We start from the raw sequence: 23,652 nt of genomic DNA on the forward strand, positions 1-23,652 counted from the left end.
GGCTTTGTTAAGCGCTTACTAGAATAATAATAATAATGTTGGGCTTTGTTAAGCGCTTACTAGAATAATAATAATAATGTTGGGCTTTGTTAAGCGCTTACTAGAATAATAATAATAATGTTGGGCTTTGTTAAGCGCTTACTAGAATAATAATAATAATAATAATAATAATGTTGGTATTTGTTAAGCGCTTACTATGTACCGAGCACTGTTCTAAGCGCTGGGGGAGATACAGGGTCATCAGGTGGTCCCACGTGAGGCTCACGGTTAATCCCCATTTGACAGATGAGGGAACTGAGGCCCAGAGAAGCGAAGCGACTGGCCCACGGTCACCCGGCTGACACGCGGCAGAGGCGGGATTCGAACCCGTGAACTCTGACTCCCAAGCCCGGGCTCCTTCCACTGAGCCACGTTATTATTATTAATAATAATCATGATGATGATGATGATGGTATTTAAACGCTTACTGTAATGATGATGATGATGACGGTATTTGTTAAGCGCTTACTCTATGCAGAGCACTGTTCTAAGCGCTGGGGGAGATACAGGGTCATCAGGTGGTCCCCCATGAGGCTCACAGTCTTCATCCCCATAATAATAATAATAACGTTGGTATTTAAGCGCTTACTATGCGCAGAGCACTGTTCTAAGCGCTGGGGGAGATACAGGGGAATCGGGTTGTCCCACGTGAGGCTCACGGTCTTCATCTCCATTTGACAGATGGGGTAACTGAGACACAGATAAGTGAAGTGACTGGCCCACAGTCACACAGCTGCCAAGTGGCAGAGCGGGGATTCGAACCCATGACCTCCGACTCTTTCCACTGAGTCACGCTGCTTGTCTTACTATGCACAAAGCACTGTCCTAAGCGCTGCGGGGGGGGCATAGAAGGTCAACAGGTGGCCCCACGTGGGGCTCACAGGCTTCATCCCCATTTTAATAATAATAATGATGGTATTGTTAAGCGCTTACTATGTGCCAAGCACTGTTCTAAGTGCTTGGTGGGGGGTGGGATACAAGGTCATCAGGTGGTCCCCCGTGGGGCTCACAGTCCTCATTCCCCTTTTACAGATGAGGACACTGAGGGAGAAAGAAGTGAAGTGACTTGCCCAAAGTCACACGGCAGACAAGTGGCGGAGGCGGGATTAGAACCCACGACTTCTGACTCCCAAGCCCGGGCTCTTTCCACTGAGCCACGCTGCTTGTCATTGTACCCCTGCAGCGTGGCTCAGTGGAAAGAGCGCGGGCTTTGGAGTCAGAGGTCATGGGTTCGAATCCAGGCTCTGCCACTTGTCAGTTGTGTGACTGTGGGCAAGTCACTTCACTTCTCTGTGCCTCAGTTCCCTCATCTGTAAAATGGGGATAAAGACTGTGAGCCCCACGTGGGACAACCTGATTCCCCTATGTCTCCCCCAGCGCTTAGAACAGTGCTCTGCACAGAGTAAGCGCTTAACAAATACCAACATTATTATTATTATTATTATTGCCGCACCTTGTTCCTAATGGTTTTTCTTAAGCTGTGACTGGATGCCCACCCCATCGTCCAGGTCCCACGTGGGTCTGACATTTTCAATCCCCATTTTATAGATGAGATTAATAATAATGATGGCATTTGTCAAGCACTTACTAGGTGCCAAGCACTGTTCTAAACGCTGAGGTTACTGAGGCCCGGGGAAGTGAAGCGAGTGCTTAGAAAAGTGCCTGGCACCCTGTAAACCCAGCGTGGTATAGTGGCTAGAGCCTCAGCCTGGGAGTTAAAAGGCCCTGGGTTCTAATCCTAGCTCTGCCACTTGCCTCCCGTGCGGGCTTGGGCGAATCACTTCACTTCTCTGTGCCTCAGTTTCCTCATCTGTGAAATGGGGATTAAGACCGTGAGCCCCACGTGGGACAGGGACTGTGTCCAAACTCATTTGGTTGTGCCTGGCATATAGGAAGCGATTAACAAATGCTGCTATTATTATTATTATTATTATTAACAAATACCATTTAAAATTGGCAGAGCTGGGATTAGAATATTATTATTATGGTACTTGTTAATAATAATGTTGGTATTTGTTAAGCGCTTACTCTGTGCCGAGCACTGTTCTAAGCGCTGGGTTAGATACAGGGTCATCAGGTCGTCCCACGTGAGGCTCACAGTTAATCCCCATTGGACAGATGAGGTAACTGAGGCACAGAGAAGTGAAGTGACTTGCCCACAGTCACACAGCTGACGAGTGGCAGAGCCGGGATTCGAACTCATGACCTCTGACTCCCAAGCCTGTGCTCTTTCCACTGAGCCACGCTGCTTCTCTAAGGGCCTACTATGTGCCAAGCACTGAGGTAGAAGCAGTCAGGTTAGACACAGTCCCTGCCCTATATGGGGCTCACAGTCTCAATCCCCATTTTACAGATGAGGGAACTGAGGCCCAGAGAAGGGAAGTGGTTTGGCCAAGTTCACACAGCAGACAAGTGGAGGAGCCAGGATTAGAACCCAGGCCCTATCTGCCTGTGTGTCTGTCAGTGACCTAGGGTTAAGGGTCCAGGTCTGGGAGTCAAGAGACCTGAGTTCTAGGTTCAGTTGGGCCACTGGCCTGCTGTGTGACCTTGGGCAAGTCCCTTACCCTCTATGGGCTTCTGTTTCCTCATCTGGAAAATAGCCTTTATGGGAGGCTGTGTTTTAACTGCTTATCTTAGCAGTACTTACCACATAATGAGCACTTATTGAAACCCTAATTATCATTTTAAACACGCATTTAGACACTCATATACATACCAATATATATATGATTTGCTCCTAGCCCCAGAGCTTCAAGATGTTGAGGGGTCACGTCTTCAGAGTGCTCATAATAAACACCCTTATCCCCTCCTATCACACATCATCATCATCATCATCATAAAATTGTAGTATTTGTTAAACACTTATTTGCCATGTGCCAAGCACTGTTCTAAGCGGTGGGGTGAATACAAGCAAATGGGGTTGGACACAGTCCCTGTCCCAGGTGGGGCTCACAGTCTCAATCCCCATTTCAGGGGATTGAGAAGCAGCGTGGCTCAGTGGAAAGAGCCCGGGTTTGGGAGTCAGAGGTCGTGGGTTCGAATCCCAGCTTCGCCACTTGTCAGCCGTGTGACTGTGGGCAAGCCACTTCACTTCTCCGTGCCTCAGTTCCCTCATCCGTAAAATGGGGATGAAGACTGTGAGCCTCGTGTGGGACAATCTGATTCCCCTGTGTCTACCCCAGCGCTTAGAACAGTGCTCTGCACATGGTAAGCGCTGAACGAAGACCAACATTATTATTATTATTCTTATTTCACAGGTCAAGTGACAGGTTCAGAGAGTTACACAGCAGGCAAGTGGCGGAGCCGGAATTAGAACACACGACCTTCTGACTCCCAGACCTATGATCAATCCAGTACACCATCAAGTCACTAGACTTTTTTTAATGGTATTTCTAAAGTGCTTACTGTGAGTCGATCAGTCGATCCATTGGTCAGAAATGCAGAGCACTGTTAAGTGCTTGGGAGAGAGTACAATATAATGATATAGAAGATACATTCCCTGCCCACAACAGGCTTACAGTCTAGAGGGGGAAATAGACTTTTATGTTAATAAATTATGGCTATGTATGTAAGTGTTGTGGGGTTGCTCTGCCCCACGTATGCCCTCAATAAATACGATTGATTGATTGATGAGAAGCGGCGTGGCTCAGTACAAAGAGCCCGGGGTTGGGAGTCAGAGGTCGTGAGTTCTAATAATAATAATAATAATAATAATAATAATGTTGGTATTTGTTAAGCGCTTACTATGTGCCGAGCACTGTTCTAAGCGCTGGGGTAGACATAGGGGAATCAGGTTGTCCCACGTGGGGCTCACAGTCTTAATCCCCATTTTACAGATGAGGGAAATGAGGCACAGAGAAGTTAAGTGACTCACCCACAGTCACACAGCCGACAAGTGGCAGGATTCGAACTCATGAGCCCTGACTCCAAAGCCCGTGCTCCTTCCACTGAGCCACGCTGCTTCTCCACTCCACGCTGCTTCTTCTAATCCCGCCTCCGCCACTTGTCAGCTGTATGACTTGGGGCAAATCACTTCACTGGGCCTCAGTTCCCTCCTCTGTAAAATGGGGATGAAGACTGTGAGCTTCGTGTGGGACAACCTGGGGACCTTGTGTCTCCCCCAGCGCTTAGGATGGTGCTTGGCACATAGCAAGCGGAGAAGCAGTGTGGCTCAGTGGAGAGAGCACGGGCTTTGGAGTCAGAGGTCATGGGTTCGAATCCCGTCTCTGCCACTTGTCAGCTGTGTGACTGTGGTCGAGTCACTTAACTTCTCTGTGCTTCAGTTCCCTCAGCTGTAAAATGGGGATGAAGACTGTGAGCCCCACGTGGGACAACCTGATTCCCCTGTGTCAACCCCAGCGCTTAGAACGGTGCTCTGCACATAGTAAGCGCTTAACAAATACCAACAACATTATTATTATTATTAATAACAAACACAATTATTACTATTGATTGAACGAGGCTTGGCGGTCTCCACACGTGCGAAGGCGGCAGTGAGGGGCTGTGGCCACCAGAGGGCGCCCCAGCGTCCCGCGCCCCAACACTGTGGCCACCAGAGGGCGCCACCCACCCTCCCGTGCCCCCACCACCCCGTGCCTCCAACACTGTGGCCACCAGAGGGCGCCCCCCACCCTCCCGTGCCCACAACACTGTGGCCACCAGAGGGCACCTACACTGCCCACCTCCCTGCATTCATTCAATCCTATTTATTGAGCGCTTACTGTGTGCAGAGCACTGGACTAAGCGCTTGGAATGCACAATTTGGTAACAGATAGAAACAATCCCTGCCCAACAATGGGCTCACGGTCTAAAAAATGGCATTAATAATAATAATAATGTTGGTATTTGTTAAGCGCTTACTATGTGCAGAGCACTGTTCTAAGCGCTGGGGTAGACACAGGGGAATCAGGTTGTCCCACGTGGGGCTCACAGTCTTAATCCCCATTTTACAGTTGAGGGAACTGAGGCCCAGAGAAGTCAAGTGACTTGCCCACAGTCACACAGCTGACAAGTGGCAGAGCTGGAATTCGAACTCATGACCTCTGACTCCAAAGCCCATGCTCTTTCCACTGAGCCACGCTGCTTCTCTTATTATCATCAATTATTATTATCAATTATTATTGATACTAATAGTACTAATAATGCCACTTGTCAGTTGTGTGACTGTGGGCAAGTCACTTCACTTCTCTGGGCCTCAGTGACCTCATCTGTAAAATGGGGATTAAGACCGTGAGCCTCACGTGGGGCTAACCTGATGACCCTGTATCTCCCCCTGGGCTTAGAACAGTGCTCTGCACATAGTAAATGCTTAAAAAATACCAACATTATTATTATTAATAACAATAATAATGGCATTTGGTAAGCCTCGACAGACAGAACAATGATCTAGGGCATTTGTTCATCACCGGTGGAGAGTTCTAATAATAACAATAATGTTGGTATTTGTTAAGCACTTTACTCTGTGCCAAGCACTGTTCTAAGCACGGGGGAGATACAAGGTCATCAGGTTGTCCTACGTGGGGCTCACCGTCTTCATCCCCATTTATCAGGAGGGGGAACTGAGGCGCGGAGAAGTGAAGTGACTTGCCCAAAGTCACACAGCTGGTAAGTGGCGGAGCCGGGATTAGAACCCACAACCTCTGACTCCCAAGCCCGGGCTCTTTCCACTGACCCATGATGCTTCTCTAATAATAATAATGTTGGTATTTGTTAAGCGCTTACCATGTGCCGAGCACTGTTCTAAGCGCTGGGGGTGATCCAGGGTCATCAGGTTGTCCCACGTGGGGCTCACGGTTAATCCCCATTTTCCAGATGAGGTCACTGAGGCACAGAGAAGTGACTTGCCCACAGTCACACGGCTGCCAAGTGGCAGAGCCGGGATTCGAACCCATGATCTCTGACTCCCAAGTCCGGGCTCTTTCCGGGCCACGCTCCTTCTCTAGTACTCAAATCCGCCTGCCCCCTCCCTCACCTCGCTGCTTTCCTACTCCAACCCAGCCCGCACACTGCGCTCCTCTAACACCGACCTACTCCCTGCACCTCCATCCCGTCCCCCTCGCCACCGACCCCATGCCCACGTCCTTCCTCTGGCCCGGGACGCCCTCCACCTTCGTATCCGACAGACCACCGCTCTCCCCGCCTTCACAGCCTTATGGAAGGCACATCTCCTCCGAGAAGCCTTCCCTGGCTGAGCCCTCCTTTTCCCGGCCCTTCTGCGTCGCCCACGCACCTCCATTTGTTCCTTTTTTTCCACCCGTTACGACGCCCCACAGCACTTATGCTGTAATTCCTATTAATGTCCGTCTCCCCCTCTAGACGGGTAAGCTCGCCGTGGGCAGGGAACACGTCTACCAACCCTGTTACACGGCGCTCTCTCTCTCAAGCGCTTAGTACAGTGCCCTGCACACAGAAAGCGCTCAATAAATACCATCGATTTTTCTAAGTGCTGGCACAGGGCGGGACGCGGTCCCCGTCCCGCGTGGCGTTCACAATCTAAGTTGGAGGGACGACAAGTATCGAAGCCCCGTCTTACAGAGGAGGAAACCTGGGCCCAGGGAAGTGAGGTGACTCGCCCGAAGTCACAGAGCAGAGAAGCGTCGGAGCCGGGATCTGAACGCACGTCCTCTGACACCCAGGCCCGGGCTCTTCCCGCTAGGCCACGGGCGCCGCTTCCTTCACGCTCTCCGCTCTGTTGTTTCTCCCCAAGAACCGTCGGGGCGGCGTTTCCGTGAACCACTTTTTATTACTCTGGGTCGGGGGGAGTGTTGCCTTCCGGCCGACGGGCAAGGAGGTCGCTATGTACAGAACGATAAAAGGCGGGGTGAAGCGCGGATCGCCCCGTGACTCGGGAAGACGACGGCCGCTACGGGGCCGGGGCTCTGGGGAGGCGGGTCTCGGAAGACACCTTGACGCGGGCGATGATTTCGTTGACGAAGCCGTTGTTCTGGGCTACCACCTGGGCTTTCAGCTGCTTCAGCTTGGTGCGGATGTCCTCCTCGGACATCTCCGGGAAGGGCAACGCCTTCACCTTGGACAGCAAGTCCTGGATGATCTTTTCGCCTTGCTGAAACACACGCGGCGGAGGAGGGCCCTCTTTGAAAGCCGCCCCTCCCGCAACGCGGACCCCGAGTCGGATGAAATGTCGCCCCGCCCCCCCCCCCCCCCCCCCCCAAAACAGAGCGGGAAGACGAGATCGCTGACAAACGGCCACATCCGACCCAGAGCAAGCACGTTCCCGGGGCTAAGCCACCGCGGAGGGCGGGAGGAGGGCGCCGACCTCCTCGGGGGGGCCTCGACTGGGTAGAAGCCACAGACGCGGATGTCGGAACCGCTTCCGGCGGCGACGAGGGAGCTGGGAATGAGCGGCTGTCCGGGGCCCGGCCAGGGGAAATACAGTCGGAGCGCCACGTCCGCAGTGGTCACTCGGTGGTATCTGTTGAGGGCTTACTGTGTGCAGAACACTGTACTAGGCGCTCGGGAGAGGACGATAAAACTAGGGAGCGAGCGGACCGAGTCTCCGGCCCCCGGGAGCACGTCCCGATGCCCCCGAGGGAGCGCCTTTGCCCGTAACATCTGTAAAGTGATGCCCAGGTGGTGGGGGAGGGAGCCTTTTGCCGTGCCCAAGCTCTCCCTGCAGCCCGGCAGAGGCCCAAAATCCAGACTCGAGGGGCGGCGACCAGAGACAGCTCAGCTCTCCGCCGCTGCGAAACATTACGGGACATAACATATCGCCGTCCGCCAGCCCCGGGCTCGCCGGAAGCGCCAACACAGAGCCCCGTTTCCTAAACGTGCTCTGGCCGCGCTCTTGTCTCCAACTCCTCCCGGATGGCGGGGAGTTGGGGGGCAAGGTGGCTTTAGGTCCATTTCACGGAAGGGAAAACCGAGGCTCGCACAAAATGAAGCTACTCACGACCCAAACGGCCGAACGATCCAGGACCAGAGAGAGATCTCTTGTCCAGGTGACCCTCGCTCTCGCTCCCCAGGTCCCCCCGGGCCTACACTCTGAGGAACTCTGCCCTTCCCCAAGACAAAGGGGACGAACCCCGTGATGGTGAAGCCAGCTAATGTCCGCTATTAATTAAATCCTGAGGAGTTGGAGGCCCAACTGCTCACTGATATTTTTCCAAAACCAACCCGAGCCCCGTGTACGAGTCCCCATAGGTGCATTCTCCATGGTTTCCTTGTTTGTAATAATAATAGTTACGGTATCTGTTAGGCGCTTGCTACGCGTCGGGCACTCTACCGAGCGCTGGGGTGGACACAAGCAAATCGGGTTCGTATTACGGACCCGGGGAAGCCAAGCATTCCCAAGGAGGAACGTGAAATCCCGCATTGGGAGCGCTTTTCCCAGGATGGCACCGGGGAAGGGGCGGAGGATCGCCTCACCTTCGTTTCCGCCCGGCCCCAGACCGACCCACCTCTCTCTCCCGGTAGCATCTCTTGGCGGCGGGCTCGGATTCATCCGACTCCCGCGGTTTTCCGATGTTCTGGAATTCCTCCAGCTCCAGGGCTTTCTCCTTGGCGCTCTCGATCACGTGCTTGGGGAAGCTGGCCAGCTCCGCTACGTGAATCCCGAAACTCTGGTCGCACACCCCTAAGGGACAGAGGGCGGGGGAAACCGAGGGAGACGGGGCGTGAAAGGGGTAAGAAAGGCGAGAGAAAATTCCCTCTCTCCTCCTCGGATGGGGAAACTGACAAGAAGGTCAAGGCGACGCTTGGCAAACGGAGCTTAGCATAGCAAGAAAGAGGGACGTACGAGCGATGCTGCTGCTGCTGCTGATGGTATCCGTTAAGCGCTTCCTATGTGTTAAGCGCTGTTCTAAGCCCTGGGGTGGATACAATTTCATCAGATTGGACACGGTCCCCGTCCCACATGGGGCTCACAGTCTTACTAGCGCGCTCAGGAGATTCATAGTTTGGGATCTGTCATTTACTGCAGCTGGGGTACTGATTTAAAAATTAATAATGACCGTGATCTGTTGAGCACTTACTATGCGCCAGGCACTGTACTAAGTGCTGCGAGGGGGAATACAAATAGGTATAGACACAATCCCTGTCCACATCGGGCTCGCAGTTTTAATCCCCCGCATTTTACAGATGAGGGAACCGCGGCACACAGAAGTGACTCGCCTAAGGTCACACAGAGGAGACAAACGGCGGAGCCGGGATTAGAACCCATGACCTTCGGGCTCCCAGGCCCGTGCTCCATCCGCGAGGCCATGCTGCTTCTCAACTATTGTACCTAACTCTTTGTGGAAACCCTGTGCCAAGGGGTTAGTTGGGGTAAACGCCAAATACCGAGATGGGGATCAATCCCGTACCAATTTCATATATATATATATATTTTTTTACCAGTGTAGGTCAAAAAAAAAATACTCGTTTAAAATCGCCTACGAGGTGCTTCGAGATCCACAAGACCATCTTCAGAGGGAACTTTCAAGTCGAGGTCCATAATCCCACAACACCCATGAGAGGGAGATTGAGAGATCGGTGGTGACTTACTCTCCATCTAATTTGAATTCATTCAATTGTATTTATTAACCATTATGGAATTTGTTAAGCGCCCAGCACTAGCGCTTACCGTGTGCAGAGCACTGTAGTAAGCACTGGCACTGAATTCACTAATCAGTCGGGGCACCGAGGCAGCCCGAGGGCCATGCAGGGTAGAAATCCAATATGGTGGGACCCGGGCTAGGAAATAGTGAATTAGAAAATGGCAAGGTCCTGCTAATAATAATAATAATGATGGTATCCGTTAAGCGCTTACTATGTGCGAAGCACTGTTCTAAGCGCTGGGGAGGGGACGAGGTCATCAGGTTGTCCCCCGTGGGGCTCCCAGTCTTTATCCCCATTTTACAGATGAGGTACCTGAGGCACAGAGAAGTGACGAGACTCGCCCAGAATCCCACAGCTGACAAGCGGCTGAGCCGGGATTGGAACCCATGACCTCAGACTCCCAAGCCCGGGCTCCTTCCGTTGAGCCACGCTTATCTAGCCAACTTCCCCAGCAGCCAAGCTCCACTGGACAGCTTCTTCCAATAAAAGCAGCGCGGCCCGGCGGAAGAGGCGAGGGCCCGGGAGCCGGAGGACCCGGGTTCGAATTCCGGCCCCCCGCCGCGAGGCCACGGGCAAGTCGCTTCGGGGAAGCTCCTCGAGGGCGGGGTCCGCGCCCACTCTACCGCACCTCGACAAGCGCTCGCTACGGCGCTCGGCATCCGCCCTGGGGAGGCGGGATCGGCGTCCGCCGGCCGCCGCCTCTCGGGCCTCACCTGGCCTGACGCGATAGAGCATCGTCAGGGTGTCGTTGCTGGTGAGCGCCGTGACGTGCAGGTTGTTGACCGCGGGCAGCTGGTCGGCCAGGGCCGTCAGCTCGTGGAAATGGGTGGCGAAGAGGCAGAAGGCCCCGACGCGGGTGGCGATGTACTCGGAGATGGCCCAGGCCAGCCCGAACCCGTCGTAGGTCGACGTGCCCCGCCCCAACTCGTCGATGATGATCAGCGAGTCCCGGGAGGCCGACCTGAACGACAGGAGCCGCGTCACGCCGGGGCATCGGACGGGGTCGGCCCCGCTGACCGTAGCCGACGACCTCCCCTCTCGCCGGCTCGACAGTATCATTCATTCGAACGGACGTACTGAGCGCTCGCTCGGTACTACGGGCTCGGGAGAGCACGAGGCAACAATAAACGGACACGGTCCCTGCCCATTTTTCCGTGCCGGAACCCGCCCCTCCCTCGAGCCGGGAAAGGGCAGGAGCCCGGAGCCATGGGTTCTAATCCCGGCTCTGCCACTTCCCCGGTAATAATGACGACGGTGCTCGTTAAGTGCTTACTAGGTGCCAAGCACTGTTCTGAGCACCGGGGTAGGTACAAGTTGAGCAGGTTGGACACCGTCCCTGGCCCGTATGGGGCTCCGCTCTCAATCCCCACTTTCCAGATGAGGGAACCGAGGCCCGGAGAAGCGACTCGCTCCAGGTCACCCGGAAGACAAGGGGAGGAGCCGGGATTAGAACCCGGGTTCTTCTGACTGCCAGGCCCGGGGTCTAGCCACTAAGCCACGCTGCTCCTCGGGAGGGTCGTCTAATTAACGTCTCGGTCGCCCCCCCTGTGAAATGGGGACCGGAGGCCCGTTCTCGCTCCCCCTTGGACCGCGGGCCCCGGGGGTGGCGGGGGGAGGACGGGGACTGGGTCCCACCCGACCGGAACGAACGTCACCTGAGGATGGAGGCCGTCTCCAACATCTCCGCCATGAAGGTCGAGACGCCCTTGAGCTGACTGTCGCCGGCCCCGACGCGGGCCAGGATGCGGTCGACGATGGACACCTCCGCGGCCTCGCAGGGGACGAAGCACCCGATCTGGGCCATGAGGACCACCACGCCCGTCTGCCGGATGTACGTCGACTTGCCTCCCATATTGGGGCCTGCGGAGAGGAGGGGGTCGGGGGGAGCCGGGGCGCTCTCCGTCACGTCCTCCCCCCCCCCCGGCGACGGCGCTCTCCGCCCAGCGCCCCGAATTCCCCGCCAGCCAAGCCGCACGGCGCGAGCCTAGCGGATGGAACGCGGGCCCGGGAGACGGCCGAGCCGGGGCGGAGCGGGGATCGGAACCCGGGTCCTTCCCACTCACGCAATCGTATTTACTGAGCGCTTCCTGTGTGCACAGCACTGGCGTAAGCGTTCGGAAAGTCCCATTCGGCAACAGATGGGGGCAATCCCTACCCAACAGCGGGCTCACGGTCTAGAAGGGGGAGACGGACGACGAAACGAAGCAAGGAGCCAGGCGTCGAGAGCCAGGCTGCTCCTTCCGGGGGGCCGCAGCGCGGCAGGGCGGGCAGACGGGCTCCAGGCCCTTCTCACCTGTCACGATGTGGAACGTCTGCCTGCCCCTCTCGAAGACCACGTCGTTGGGGATGAAGGCCACCTCGTCCTGGACTTCGACGCAGGCGTGCCTGCAGCCCCTGAGCGCCAGCCGACCGTGGCCCTTGTCCAGGATGGTCGGGCGGACGTAGGGGACGGGAGCGCTGGTGGCCACGTGGGCGAAGCTGACCATGGCGTCCAGCTGGGCCAGGACGTCGTTCAGGGCCTGCATGGGCTCCACGTAGCCTGGTGGGGAGTCCCCGCCCGCCACAGAGACCGTCGGCCCACGAGACCTCGACCCGCCTGCGTCGAGCCCGACGCCCGGTTCGGAGCCCGGCGCGTAATAATAATGTTGGTATTTATTAAGCGCTTACTATGGGCAGAGCACTGTCCTAAGCGCTGGGGTAGACGCAGGGTAATCGGGTTGTCCCACATGAGGCTCACAGTCTTCATCCCCATTTTACAGATGAGGTAACTGAGGCACAGAGGAGTCAGGTGACTCGCCCACAGTCACACAGCTGACAAGTGGCACAGCCGGGATTCGAACCCATGACCTCTGACTCCCAAGCCCGGGCTCCTTCCACCGAGCCACGCTGCTTCTCGTTAAACGTATTAAGCGCTTAACGGACACCATCACGATACGGTTTGCTTCTACCCACCCCAGTGCTCAGTACGGCGTCCGGCACGTAGTAAGTGCTTACCAGATACCAGACTATTTTATTATTTGTTATTAAGGAGACACGTTTCTGAGACTTCTGGCACCTCCAGGACCCGAGGCGAATGACCGTGAGCCCCTCGGCAACTTATTTACCCGAAGAAATGTTGACAATTTCCTTAACGATGGCATTCTGGGCTTCTTCGTACTCTTCTCTGCTTTTGGTATACTCTTCGTTCAAGGAGCTCAGTTTGCTGGACACGAAAGGGGAAAAAAAAAAAACCCACAGAAGATCTCGGGTTGCAAAGACTTGTCACCGTCACGTTTTTTGCCGACCGTCCCTCTCCCTCCCCTTCGACTGTAACGCTCCGTCGGGTTTATTGAGGGCTTACCGTGTGCAGAACACCTCACTAGAGCTCGGGAGGGTGCAATGAATCATTACGGTGTAGGCGAAACGCTTAGGAACGTGTCTTTTGGGCCCGGCAGACTCTTCCGTGTGCTTAAAAAACGGTCCGTATAAAAGGGGCCGCTCGGCAAATATCACCGACGCCGATGAGCTCTAGTTTCGGATCGTTATGGTTCCCCTCCAGCCGGCAGCTTTTCAACGGTGCCCTCTCTGAGCCCCCTCCTCCTCACCCCACCGTCCAATACCCTGCTCTGCGTCTGCTAGGACTCACTTCTTCAGAAAGACACTAGAGAAGCGGCATGGCCTAGTGGCTAGAGCCCGGGCCTGGGAGTCAGGCGGTCACGGGTTCTAATCCCGGCTCCGCCTCGTCTGTGTGACTTTGGGCAAGTCACTTCTCTGTGCCTCAGTGACCTCATCTGTAAAACGGGGACGAAGCCCGTGAGCCCCACGTGGGACAACCTGATCGCCTTGTATCTACCCCAGCGCTTAGAACAGTGCTTGACACACAGTAAGCCCTTAACAAATACCATCGTCATTATTATTATATCGCCTTAACCTCTTTGTATTCCTCGCCACTTCATCCCTGTGGGAGGGAGAACAGGGTGGGGAGACGAGAGGTCCGGCTGGGAAGGCTTCCTGGGGGAGCCGCTGCTGGTGAAATGAGTGCTAAGCGTTTAATACAGGGCTCTGCACACAGTAAGCGTTCAATAAATACGACTGAATGAATGAATGAGTACAGACCGTCATACCTGTTGTTGAATTTGACGCCGTTCTTCTGGATGTCCAACGTGTTAAACTTCTTGTTGTTCCGGAGAGATTTTTCTTCCTTGCAGGTCACTCGGAAGTAAAACCCCATCTGTGCGTTGGACTCCAGTTTAACGCTTTTTCCTGCTTCCAACCCTTTGAGGTACAAGAGAGAGAGACAGAGGGGAAGGGAGAGAGAAGAGATTCTCGAGCCGCACGACGAGTCAGGCGTGGCTACCTGGGCCCCATCTACCAGTTGCCACCCAACCCTACACGAGGCCTAACGGCTCGAGGGCAGGAGGAGAATTTAAGTGGGCCCTGGTGCCTTCTTATTTGGCTTAAATCAGGACTGGGGACTCTCTGTGAATTTTTCAATTCTCCCTTATTAATAATAATGGTAACTGTGGTATTTGTTAAGCCCTTCCCGTATGCCAGGCACTGTGCTAAGCGGTGGGGTGGATACAAACCAATCTGGTTGGACACAGTCCCTGGCCCACGTGGGGCTCACAGTCTCCATGCCCATTTTACAGATGAAGGACCTGAGGCCCAGAGAAGTGAACTGACTTGCCCAAGGTCACACAGCAGACAAACGGTGGAGCCAGGGTTAGAACCCACGGCCTTCTGACTCCCAGGCCGGGGCTCTATCCGCGAGGCCATGCTGCTTCTCTTAGTCAAACCACAGACCCCAAGAATAGCCCTCTGGCATCAGAAAGGGGTTCACTTCGTGAGATTCAGTGGGTAGATTTAGTGATTTCCCCTCTAGACCGTAAGCTCCTTGTGGGCAGGGAATGTTCCCTGCCACTTGGCACCCTCCCAAGAGCTTAGTAAAGTGCTCTGCACACAGTAAGCGCTCAATAAATGCCACCGATTGATTCCCAGAGACCTCAGCAGACCTTTTTGCACAGAGACACCGCGGGTCACAGAGTGATAATAATACTAACGATAATTACGGTATTTGTTAAGCGCGCACTATGAGCCAAGCACCGTTCTAAACGCTGGGGTAGATACAAGGTAATCGGGTCATCCCAGCTGGGCTCACGGTCTTAATCCCCATTTTACAAACGAGGCAAGTGAGGCGCGGAGAAGTTCAGTGGTTTGCCCAGCGGACGAGTGGCGGAGCCGGGATCAGAACCCGCATCCTCTGACTGCCAAGCCCGGCCTTTTTCCACCAAATCACGCCGCTGCCCCTCTAGACTGGAAGCTCGCTGTGGGCAAGGGAACGCGTCCACTAATTGCGCCGGACCGTCCTCTCCCAACCGCCTGGCACGGTGCTCTGCACGAAGCAAGCATTCCGCAAGTACCACTGATCGATCGATTCAACTTTCGGGCGGCAGGGAAGCGGGCGGTGCCCGGCTGGCCGCAGCCGACGGACCCCGGCTTCCAAGGGATGGAGGGACGGACCCGGTGCCGGGGCTCCGGGCCCGCTCCGGCCTCCCCCGACTGCCTCCCGCCCACCCTCCTCGATCCACATCCCTCCGCTTCCTCGGAGACGCGGAGCGGCCTGTTCCGTCGGCCCCGAGTCGCCTCACCTAGCTCGCGGGCGGCGCTGGCGAGGGCGGACTGCATCTTCTCCTCCAAACTGTTCATCGTCTCCCGCAGCTCCGTCAGGTTAGGATCAAAGGAGGCCTTGACGAGGAATTCATGGTTTTCCACCTGCCAAGGCCAAGGGAACGGTTAAAAGAGGGGCGGGGGGAGAAGGACGGATCCCACCTCCCATTGAGACGTGTCTTCAGCCGGTCTGATCATTTCTCCGGTTATTTCACAACTCAGTATCAGCAATCCCCAGCTCATTCCCAATTGTATAGGATCCTAACAGATGTGTTCTGCTCCCGAGTCTGACGGTACTTCGCATCTCGGCTCGTCAGAGGGACTTGAGAACCAAGCCCCGCGTCGAAAGCGGCCGAGTCACAGACACCCGTACGAACGACACGGACCGATTTATTTAACCATCGCGGGGCCGGGGAGGCTCAGAGCTCAGATTCCAAACCAACCGGGCTGTGATTTCTCCATTTAAAAAAGCAGACGTCGAAGTGATTTTTTTTTTTAAATCCCCACCGCAGAGCCCTGTTTGCACAGATCTTCCTATGGAAAACTCAGAGAGTTGACTCCAACCGAGAGGCAAGAGTTTACAAGACGACAAGCACTTAGAAAGGCGTGAGACACATTTCGCAGGCTTCGGGGATATTCAAATTTCCGGGACAGATCGTGAAGGTGGGAGTGATGGCATTTTTTTTTCCCCCGAGAAGCAGGATGGAAAGGCCGCGAGTCAGGAGGCCCTGGGTTCTAATCCCACCTCCGCCACACGCCCGCTGCGTGGCCTTGGGCAAGTCATTTCCCTTCTCTGTGCTTCAGTCTCCTCATCTGTAAAATGAGGGAAAAATACTTGTTCCTTTCCCGGCTCCCACTTAGACTGCGAGCGCCACGTGGGCCAGGAATCGTGTCTTGGCATAAAGTACCTACGCAAAACCGCAATTGTTATTATTAATCATTAGGAGTATTATTGAGTGCCTCCTGAATGCAATGCCCTGTACTGAGCACTTAAATGGGCCAGGAATCGTGTCTTGGCATAAAATACATACACAAAACCACAATTACTATTATTATATTATTGAGTGCCTCCTGAATGCAATGCCCTGTACTGAGCATTTAAATGGGCCAGGAATTATGCCCTGGCATAAAGTACCTACACAAAATCACAATTACTATTATTAATTACTCTGAGTATTACTGAGTGCCTCCTGAATGCAGTGCCCTGTACTGAGCACTTAAGTGGGCCAAGAATTGTGCCTTGGCACAAAGCACCTACGCAAAACCGCAATTACTATTATTAATTATTATTGGTATTAGTGAGTGCCTCCTGAAAGCAATGCCCCCGTACTGAGCACTTGACACTGCTCTTCCAAGGGGGTTCTGTTACACTGAAACACGGTGAGGCATGCAAATAAGAAGCTTCCTGGAAAAAACACCACCCAGGCAAGCACACAACTAAAACCCGGAGTTGCCTTTCGTTCAGCTTAGTCGCCGGGGGAAAGAGGGTCCTTCCCTCCTGCGGGATACAGGTTGGGAAGGTGCAATAAAACGGAGATGGGAGACTCATTCTCCGCCCAGAACAAGCTTCCGTGGGCAGGGAACGGGTCTACCAACCCCGAGAAACGGTGCGGTCTGGTGGATAGAGCCCGGGCCTGGGCGGCCGAAGCACCCTGGGTTCTAATCCTAGCTCCACCACTTGTCTGCTGTGAGACCTCGGGCACCTCACTTCACTTCTCTGTGCCTCAGTTACCCCGTCTGTAAAACAGGGATTCATTCCGCGAACCCCAGGTGGGACCGGGACCGTGTCCAACCTGATTAACTTTTATCTACTCCAGCGCTTAGCGTGGCACTGGCCTGGCAGGGTACGTGCTTAAGAAATTACCATTAAAAAAAAGAACAAAAACAAATGAAAACTCTAATCGTGAACTCTTCCGAGCGCTCGGTACTGTGCTCTGCACACAGTAAGTGCTCAATAAATACCACTGACCGACTGATCGATCATCTGTAAAGCACTTACTACATTCCAAACCCCGTGCCAGCCACCGGAATAGGACGCAATCAGATCAAAGAGAGAGAACAGGTATTAAATCCCTCATCTTAATGGTATTTGTTATTAACTTGGATCTATCCCAGAGCTTAGAAGAGTGCTGGGCACATAGTGAGCGCTTAACAAGTACCATAATTATTCTTATTTCCTTTAGCTCTGAAGGCAGAATCCCCTTTCTTCACCTCACACCATTTCCACGGACTCCGACAAAAATCAAGGATCTGAGCCCTGCGTGGGACGGGTCCCGGGGGATCCCGTACTTACCTGAGGGCTTATTACAGTGCTTGGCTCACAGCGAGCACTGAATCGATACCACAACTATTATAAATGGGCAGTTTTTCTTTTTCACAAGGGTCCCAACCGCTCCATCGATCGGCAAACGTTCTCGGTTCCAAGATGTCCCGCGTTTTAGCGCGGATGCCCACCTGATTCAAGTCTAGCGTCGTTTCGATCATTTCCTGAAACTTGGAGAAATCGGAACGGAGATCGCTCAGCGGCGTGGCAAAGATTGCCAGCAGCAACATCTGATGTGCTCCTGTAAGAATAACAACCACAACACAAAATTGCGGGGTGCGGGTGGGGAAGGGCGAGTTCTTTTTACCCATGCAACACAATAAGTCATCCAACTGGTTGTATTTATTGAGCGCTTACTGTGTGCAGAGCACTGCACTAAGCGGTTGAAAGAGTACATCGAGAAGCAGCGTGGCTTAGTGGAAAGAGCACGGGCTTGCGAGTCAGAGGTCGTGGGTTCTAATCCCGGCTCTGCCCCGTCTGCTGTGTGACCTTGGGCGAGTCACTTCGTTTCTCTGCCCCCCGGTTTCCTCACTTGTAAAATGGGGATTACCTGGTCTCCCTCCTACTCAGACCGAGAGCCCCTCGTTGGGACAGGGACTGTGTCCAACACCATTCACTCATTTAATCGTATTTATCGAGCGCTTACTGTACGCAGAGCACTGTGCTAAAATGAAGCCTAGCCCCGTGTTCGGAAAAACGGTCACCTGCTCTCCTGAGGTCCAGCTCAAACGGTGTCGATGGGCGAAAGTCGTCTTTAGTTCCCAAGGAGTACTCGGTTCTGTCCCTTTTTAGAGCTTGATAGTCCCCGCCCCCCGCCCAGCCCCACGGCACCTCTGTCCATATAATAATGGTATTTATTAAGCGCTTACTATGTGCCAGGCACTATTCTAAGCGCTGGGGCAGATAGGTCATCAGGTTGTCCCACGGGGGGCTCGCAGTCTTCATCCCCATTTAACAGATGAGGGAACTGAGGGCCAGAGAAGCGACGTGACTCGCCCAAAGTCACACAGCTGATAGGCGGCGGAGCCGGGACTAGAACCCACGATCTCTGACTCCCAAGCCCGGGGTCTTGCCACCGAGTCACGCTGCTTACTCATACCCTTTAATTCTGCTATTCCCATCCGCCATTTCTTTGAATATCTGCCTTCCCCTCTAGACTGTAAGCTCCTTACGGGCAGGGACCCGCGTCTACCAACTCCGTCGTCCTCTCCCAGGCGTTCAGTCCAGTGTTCCGCACCCAGCAGACGCCAATAAATACCATTAACTGACCGCGCTCGTTGCGGGCCGGAAGGCGTCCGTCTGTTGTTATACTGCACTCTCCCAAGGGCTGAGTCCGGTGATCCGCACCCAGAACGCGCCCAATAAATACCATCGAGCCGGGATTTGGGGGGTGGGGAGTGGAGCCAGACCGGATGACGGGGATTTTTTTTCTTCACCTTCATACTTTTCCAGGGCCTGGATGACACCAGGCAACTGATTGATGGTCTGATAGATCCGGTAGCAGTCTTGCAGGTTGGCCGCCTGTCTCTGAAACTTTTTGGCCAGCCGGTTGAGATCCGGGAACCGGCGGAGGAGGTCTTCCTGTAGCGTCTGCCTCAGCTCCCCGTCTTCGACGAAAGCCTCCACCAGATTCAGCCTGAACAAGCGTGGGACGGGAGAGGGGCCGAGAGACGGGGCCGAGGTCAGTCTGCTTCTGGGGGGTCCGGCGGGTCGTCGACCCGTCGGTCCTATTTCTCAATAACAACAGTTGTGGCGTCTGCTAAGCGCCGACTACGAGCCAGGCACCAGCGGATCGGGATGGACGCAGCCCCTCTTTCACGCGGCGTTCCCAGTCTCGATCCCCATTCTATATGGGGATGAGGTAACTGAGGCACAGAGAAGTGACTTGTCCAAGGTCACACATAGGCCAGGCACCATACTAAGCACCAGAGTAGGGACCCAATCCATTCCCACGTGGCGCTCACGATCTTAATCCCCATTTTACAGAGGAGGTAACTGAGGCACAGAGATGTGAAGCGACTCTCTCACGCTCACCCAGCAGACAAATGGCGGAGCCGGGATTAGAATGCAGGCTGGCGAGGCTCGTCTGGGGCCCCAACCTAAAATGCCCCTCAGATACTAATAATGATTGTAGGATTCGTTAAGCGCTTACTACGTGCCAGGCACTGTACTAAGCAGTGGGGTAGACACAAGATAAGCAGGTTGGACGCAGTCCCTGTCCCACATGTGGAAGGGAACACCACAGTGTGAGTTCCCGGGTAGAGCCCGGGCCTGAGAGTCAGAAGGTCCTGGGTTCTAATCCCCGCTCCATCGCATGTCTGCTGTGTGACCCTGGGCAATTCACTTCACTTCTCTGTGTCTCATCTGGAAAACGGGGATTGAGAATCCGAGCCCCAGCTGCGACACGGACTGTGTCCAATTTGATGAACTTGTATCTCCCCCGGCGCTCAGAACAGGGCTTGGCGCACAAAGCAGTGTGGCTCAGTGGAAAGAGCGCGGGCTTGGGAGTCAGAGGTCATGGGTTCTAATCCCGGCTCTGCTTCTAGTCAGCTGTGTGACCTTGGGCAAGTCACTTAACTTCTCTGTGCCTCAGTTACCTCATCTGTCAAACGGGGATTAAAAAAACTGTGAGCCCCACGTGGGACAACCTGATCACCTGGTATCCCCGAGCGCTTAGAACAGTGCTTTGCACATAGTAAGCGCTTAACAAATACCACAATTATTATTATTAAGTACCATAATTATTATTGATTCCCCATGTTCCAGGAGAATCGAGTATCCTACTTTGACCAAAACGTTCACGTGGAACAGTAAAATGGGGATTTGAACCCTCCTCCCTTCTTCTTAGACCGTGAGCCTCATGTGGGACGGGGACTGGGTCCAACCTGATAAACTTGTACTTGCCCCAGTGCTTAGAACAGGGCTTGACACGTAGCAAGCGCTTACCACACACCATCAAACCAACAAAAACAAGTGGAAAAACGTCGGCTCTCCGTCAAACCACCTCAGTACTTTACAAGTCAGAGAAGACGCTTCCGCTTTGAGGTCCCTATGTTCACTGTCGTCGAAACCCACAATCTTACGAGAATACGAAATGGCGACGTGAACACCCACAATTATTTCGTTCGTTCATTCGATCGTATTTATTAAGCGCTTCCCGTGGGCAGAGTACTGTACTAAGCGCTTGGGAAAGTACAATAAACGGTGACATTCCCTGCCCACGACGAGCTCACGGGCGGGGGGGGGGGGGGGGAACAGACATCAATACCGGTAAATAAAATTATAGATATATACGAAAGTGCTGTAAAGCCGGGGAGAGGCCAAGAGAGCAAGTCGGGGCGACACAGAAGGGAGCGGGAGATGAGGAAAAGTGGGGCTTAGGGCTGAGGGGGCTCCATTAGGCACTGGCCGGTGCTCGTCCCCCCTTTTTTAATGGTATTTATTAAGCGCTTACTATGTGCCAGGCACCGTACTAAGCGATTAGATCCCAGCTGATCGGGTCGGACCCAATCCCCGTCCGACATGGGGCTCGCGGTCTTAATCTCCATTTGACGGACGACCGAGGCACGGGGAAGCTACACCACTTGCCGAAAGTCGCGCAACGGGCGAGTGGCAGAGCCGGGACTAGAACCCGGATCCTTCCGACTCCCGGCCCTGCGCTCTTTCCACTAGGCCACGCCGCTCCTACTGTCACCAAAGGGCAGGATGCGACCGGCCAGCCGGTTGGGGTAAGACGGCCTGAGGCCTCTCCCTCTGCCGGTCCCCACAGTCACCGGACTCAACACGTCCCTCGAGCCACCATCAATTCATGGCCGTCACCCCCTCTGGACCGTAAGCTCGCTGTGGGCCGGGAGCGCGTCTATCGGTCTACTGTCCTCTCCCGAGCGCTCAGGACGGTGCTCCCAACGCAGTTAGCGCTCAATTAATAGGCCCTTCCAAGGCCCCGTGTTCCGGTCGCACGGTTACAGGTGGACCCCCTCTCTACCTCAACTCGCCCCTCTCCACCCCGACTCTCCCGCAGTGACCCAGCACAGATCATCCGCCCCCTCTGACTCTCCCCTCTAAGTGACCCAATATGGACCACCCAACGCCCCTGCCTCTCCCTACGACCTCTCTTTTTCTCCCCTCTGATTGTTCTTGACCTAAATATCCGTAACAAATTCACTAAATTCCCACCCCCCCGGTCCCCAGAAGAGCTCGCCCCTCTGTGTACTTAAACCCGTCCCCTCCGAATTTATCGAGCGCTCCTTTATCTCGATCACTCGGGATTTGGTGAACAATCAACTCAGTATTCCCCTGTTCCTCCTCCATGGATTTGAAGACTTCAATAGCCTCCTCTCCTCCACCCGCTTCTCCCCAATCTGAAATCTTAATGTCTCTGCTTTGATCCTTCCCACCCATCCCCATCGCCCGATAATCTCGGTCAGCCCTTCTCTGCCTTATCTGCCGCGTGGTCCCGTCCTTCGTGCAGGAGCAATTTAAGGAGTATCACCGGGTTGTCGTCACCATCGATAAATATTTACCGAAGGCCACAGATGTACAACGTGAGCAAAACTTCCGGGCTTTGAAGAGCTCAGGTGGTTGGGAGGGAAGGCAAATAACACCCCTCCCTCTCGTTGGCATGACTCACTGGGGCACGTCGCATACGGGGTTTTTTTTTATTATGGTATTTGTTACGCGCTTCCTATGTGCCGGGCACTGTTCTAAACACTGGGGTAGCTCCAGCTAACTAGGTTGGACATAGTCCCCGTCCCACACGGGGCTCACAGTCCAAGTAGGGAGGAGAACAGGACAGATGAGACCCAGAGAAGTGACTTGCCCGAGGTCACGCAGCAAGCATCGGCGTGGCCGAGCGGAAAGAGCCCGGGCCTGGTCGTCAGAGGTTGTGGGTTCTAATCCCAGCTCTGCCACTCGCCTGCTGTGTGACCTCGGGCAAGTCACTTCACTTCTCTGGGCCTCAGTGGCCTCGTCTGTGAAATGGGGATCAAGCCTGTGAGCTCCATGAGGGGCGACTGTGTCCAACCTGATTACCTTGACTCGACCCAAGCACATAGTAGGCGCTTAACCAATACCACAATTATTATTATTGTCTGGCAGAGCTGGGATTAGAACCCAGGTCCTCTGGCACCCAAGACAGGGCTCTTTCCACTAGACCACGCTGTTTCCTTTAGCTGGATCCAGCTAAACCCCATCTCCTACCACCTGACCCTGTCCCTGAACGCCCCGAACTGCAATTTCTGGGACACCCCTGGGGAACCTCTTGTCTCCTTGTGATGACCCAAGTGCGCTGGGCTAATTTGAGGCTGACGAAGGGGCCAGGAGAAATCGATCGGTCGTTCGACGGTATTAACTGAGCACCTAAAGGACTCAGAGTACTGTACTGAGCGCTTGAACTGTCAGAAGACACGACTGCTGCTCTAATAATGATGATGATGATGGCATTTAAGCGCTCACTATGCGCCAAGCACCGTCCTAAGCGCTGGATAACAGTGGTATTTCTTAAGCACGTACTGTGAGCCAATCACTTCACTGAGCGCTGGGGTGGATACAGCCCAGTCAGGTCGGGCACAGTCCCTTGTCCCACGTGGGGCTCACAGTCTCCATCCCCGTTTTACAGACGAGGGCACTGAGGCCCAGAGAAGTAAAGTGACCTGCCCAGGGTCACACAGTGAAGTGGCAGAACTGGGATTAGAACCCGGATCCTCCTGACTCTTCCTAGAAAGAGCACAGGCCCGGGAGACGGGAGACCTGGGTTCGCATCCCGGCTCCGCCACCCGCCTGCTGGGTGACCTCAGACAAGTCGCTTCGCTTCACGGAGCCTCGGTTACTCGTCTGTAAAATTCCTTTTCTCGCTCCCGCGTAGACTTTGAGTCCGATGAGGGAGGGACCGAGCCCGACCTGATTATCTCGTCATTACCCCGGCGATTTCTACGGTGCTTGGCACAGAGTCGATGCTTGACGAATACCTTTATTATTATTGCCTTTAATTATTATTATTCTAATTATTATCACGAGGCGTTTCAATTAGGGGCATAGAGCGAAAAGCTAAGGGTGCCGGAAGGCTCTGACGGACCCAAGCGGCATGGGTC

General features: G+C 54.3%; 1 protein-coding gene across 1 annotated transcript in view; it reads right to left on the reverse strand.

Moving 5' to 3' along the window:
* Positions 1-6,761: 6,761 nt before the first annotated feature.
* Positions 6,762-23,652, reverse strand: part of MSH2 (mutS homolog 2) — a 30,400-nt gene continuing 13,509 nt past the window's right edge. Inside the window, exons 7-16 of the mRNA XM_029072173.2 lie at positions 19,000-19,199; positions 17,695-17,804; positions 15,222-15,345; positions 13,698-13,848; positions 12,699-12,796; positions 11,888-12,133; positions 11,250-11,454; positions 10,308-10,555; positions 8,457-8,632; positions 6,762-7,102 (exon numbers count right to left, since the gene is read on the reverse strand). Of these exons, the coding sequence (XP_028928006.1) occupies positions 6,902-7,102; positions 8,457-8,632; positions 10,308-10,555; positions 11,250-11,454; positions 11,888-12,133; positions 12,699-12,796; positions 13,698-13,848; positions 15,222-15,345; positions 17,695-17,804; positions 19,000-19,199 (1,759 nt within the window). The 3' untranslated portion in view covers positions 6,762-6,901. The remainder of the gene's footprint in view (positions 7,103-8,456; positions 8,633-10,307; positions 10,556-11,249; positions 11,455-11,887; positions 12,134-12,698; positions 12,797-13,697; positions 13,849-15,221; positions 15,346-17,694; positions 17,805-18,999; positions 19,200-23,652) is intronic.

This window comes from Ornithorhynchus anatinus, chromosome 9, assembly GCF_004115215.2.
Source record: "Ornithorhynchus anatinus isolate Pmale09 chromosome 9, mOrnAna1.pri.v4, whole genome shotgun sequence".
Taxonomy (NCBI): domain Eukaryota; kingdom Metazoa; phylum Chordata; class Mammalia; order Monotremata; family Ornithorhynchidae; genus Ornithorhynchus; species Ornithorhynchus anatinus.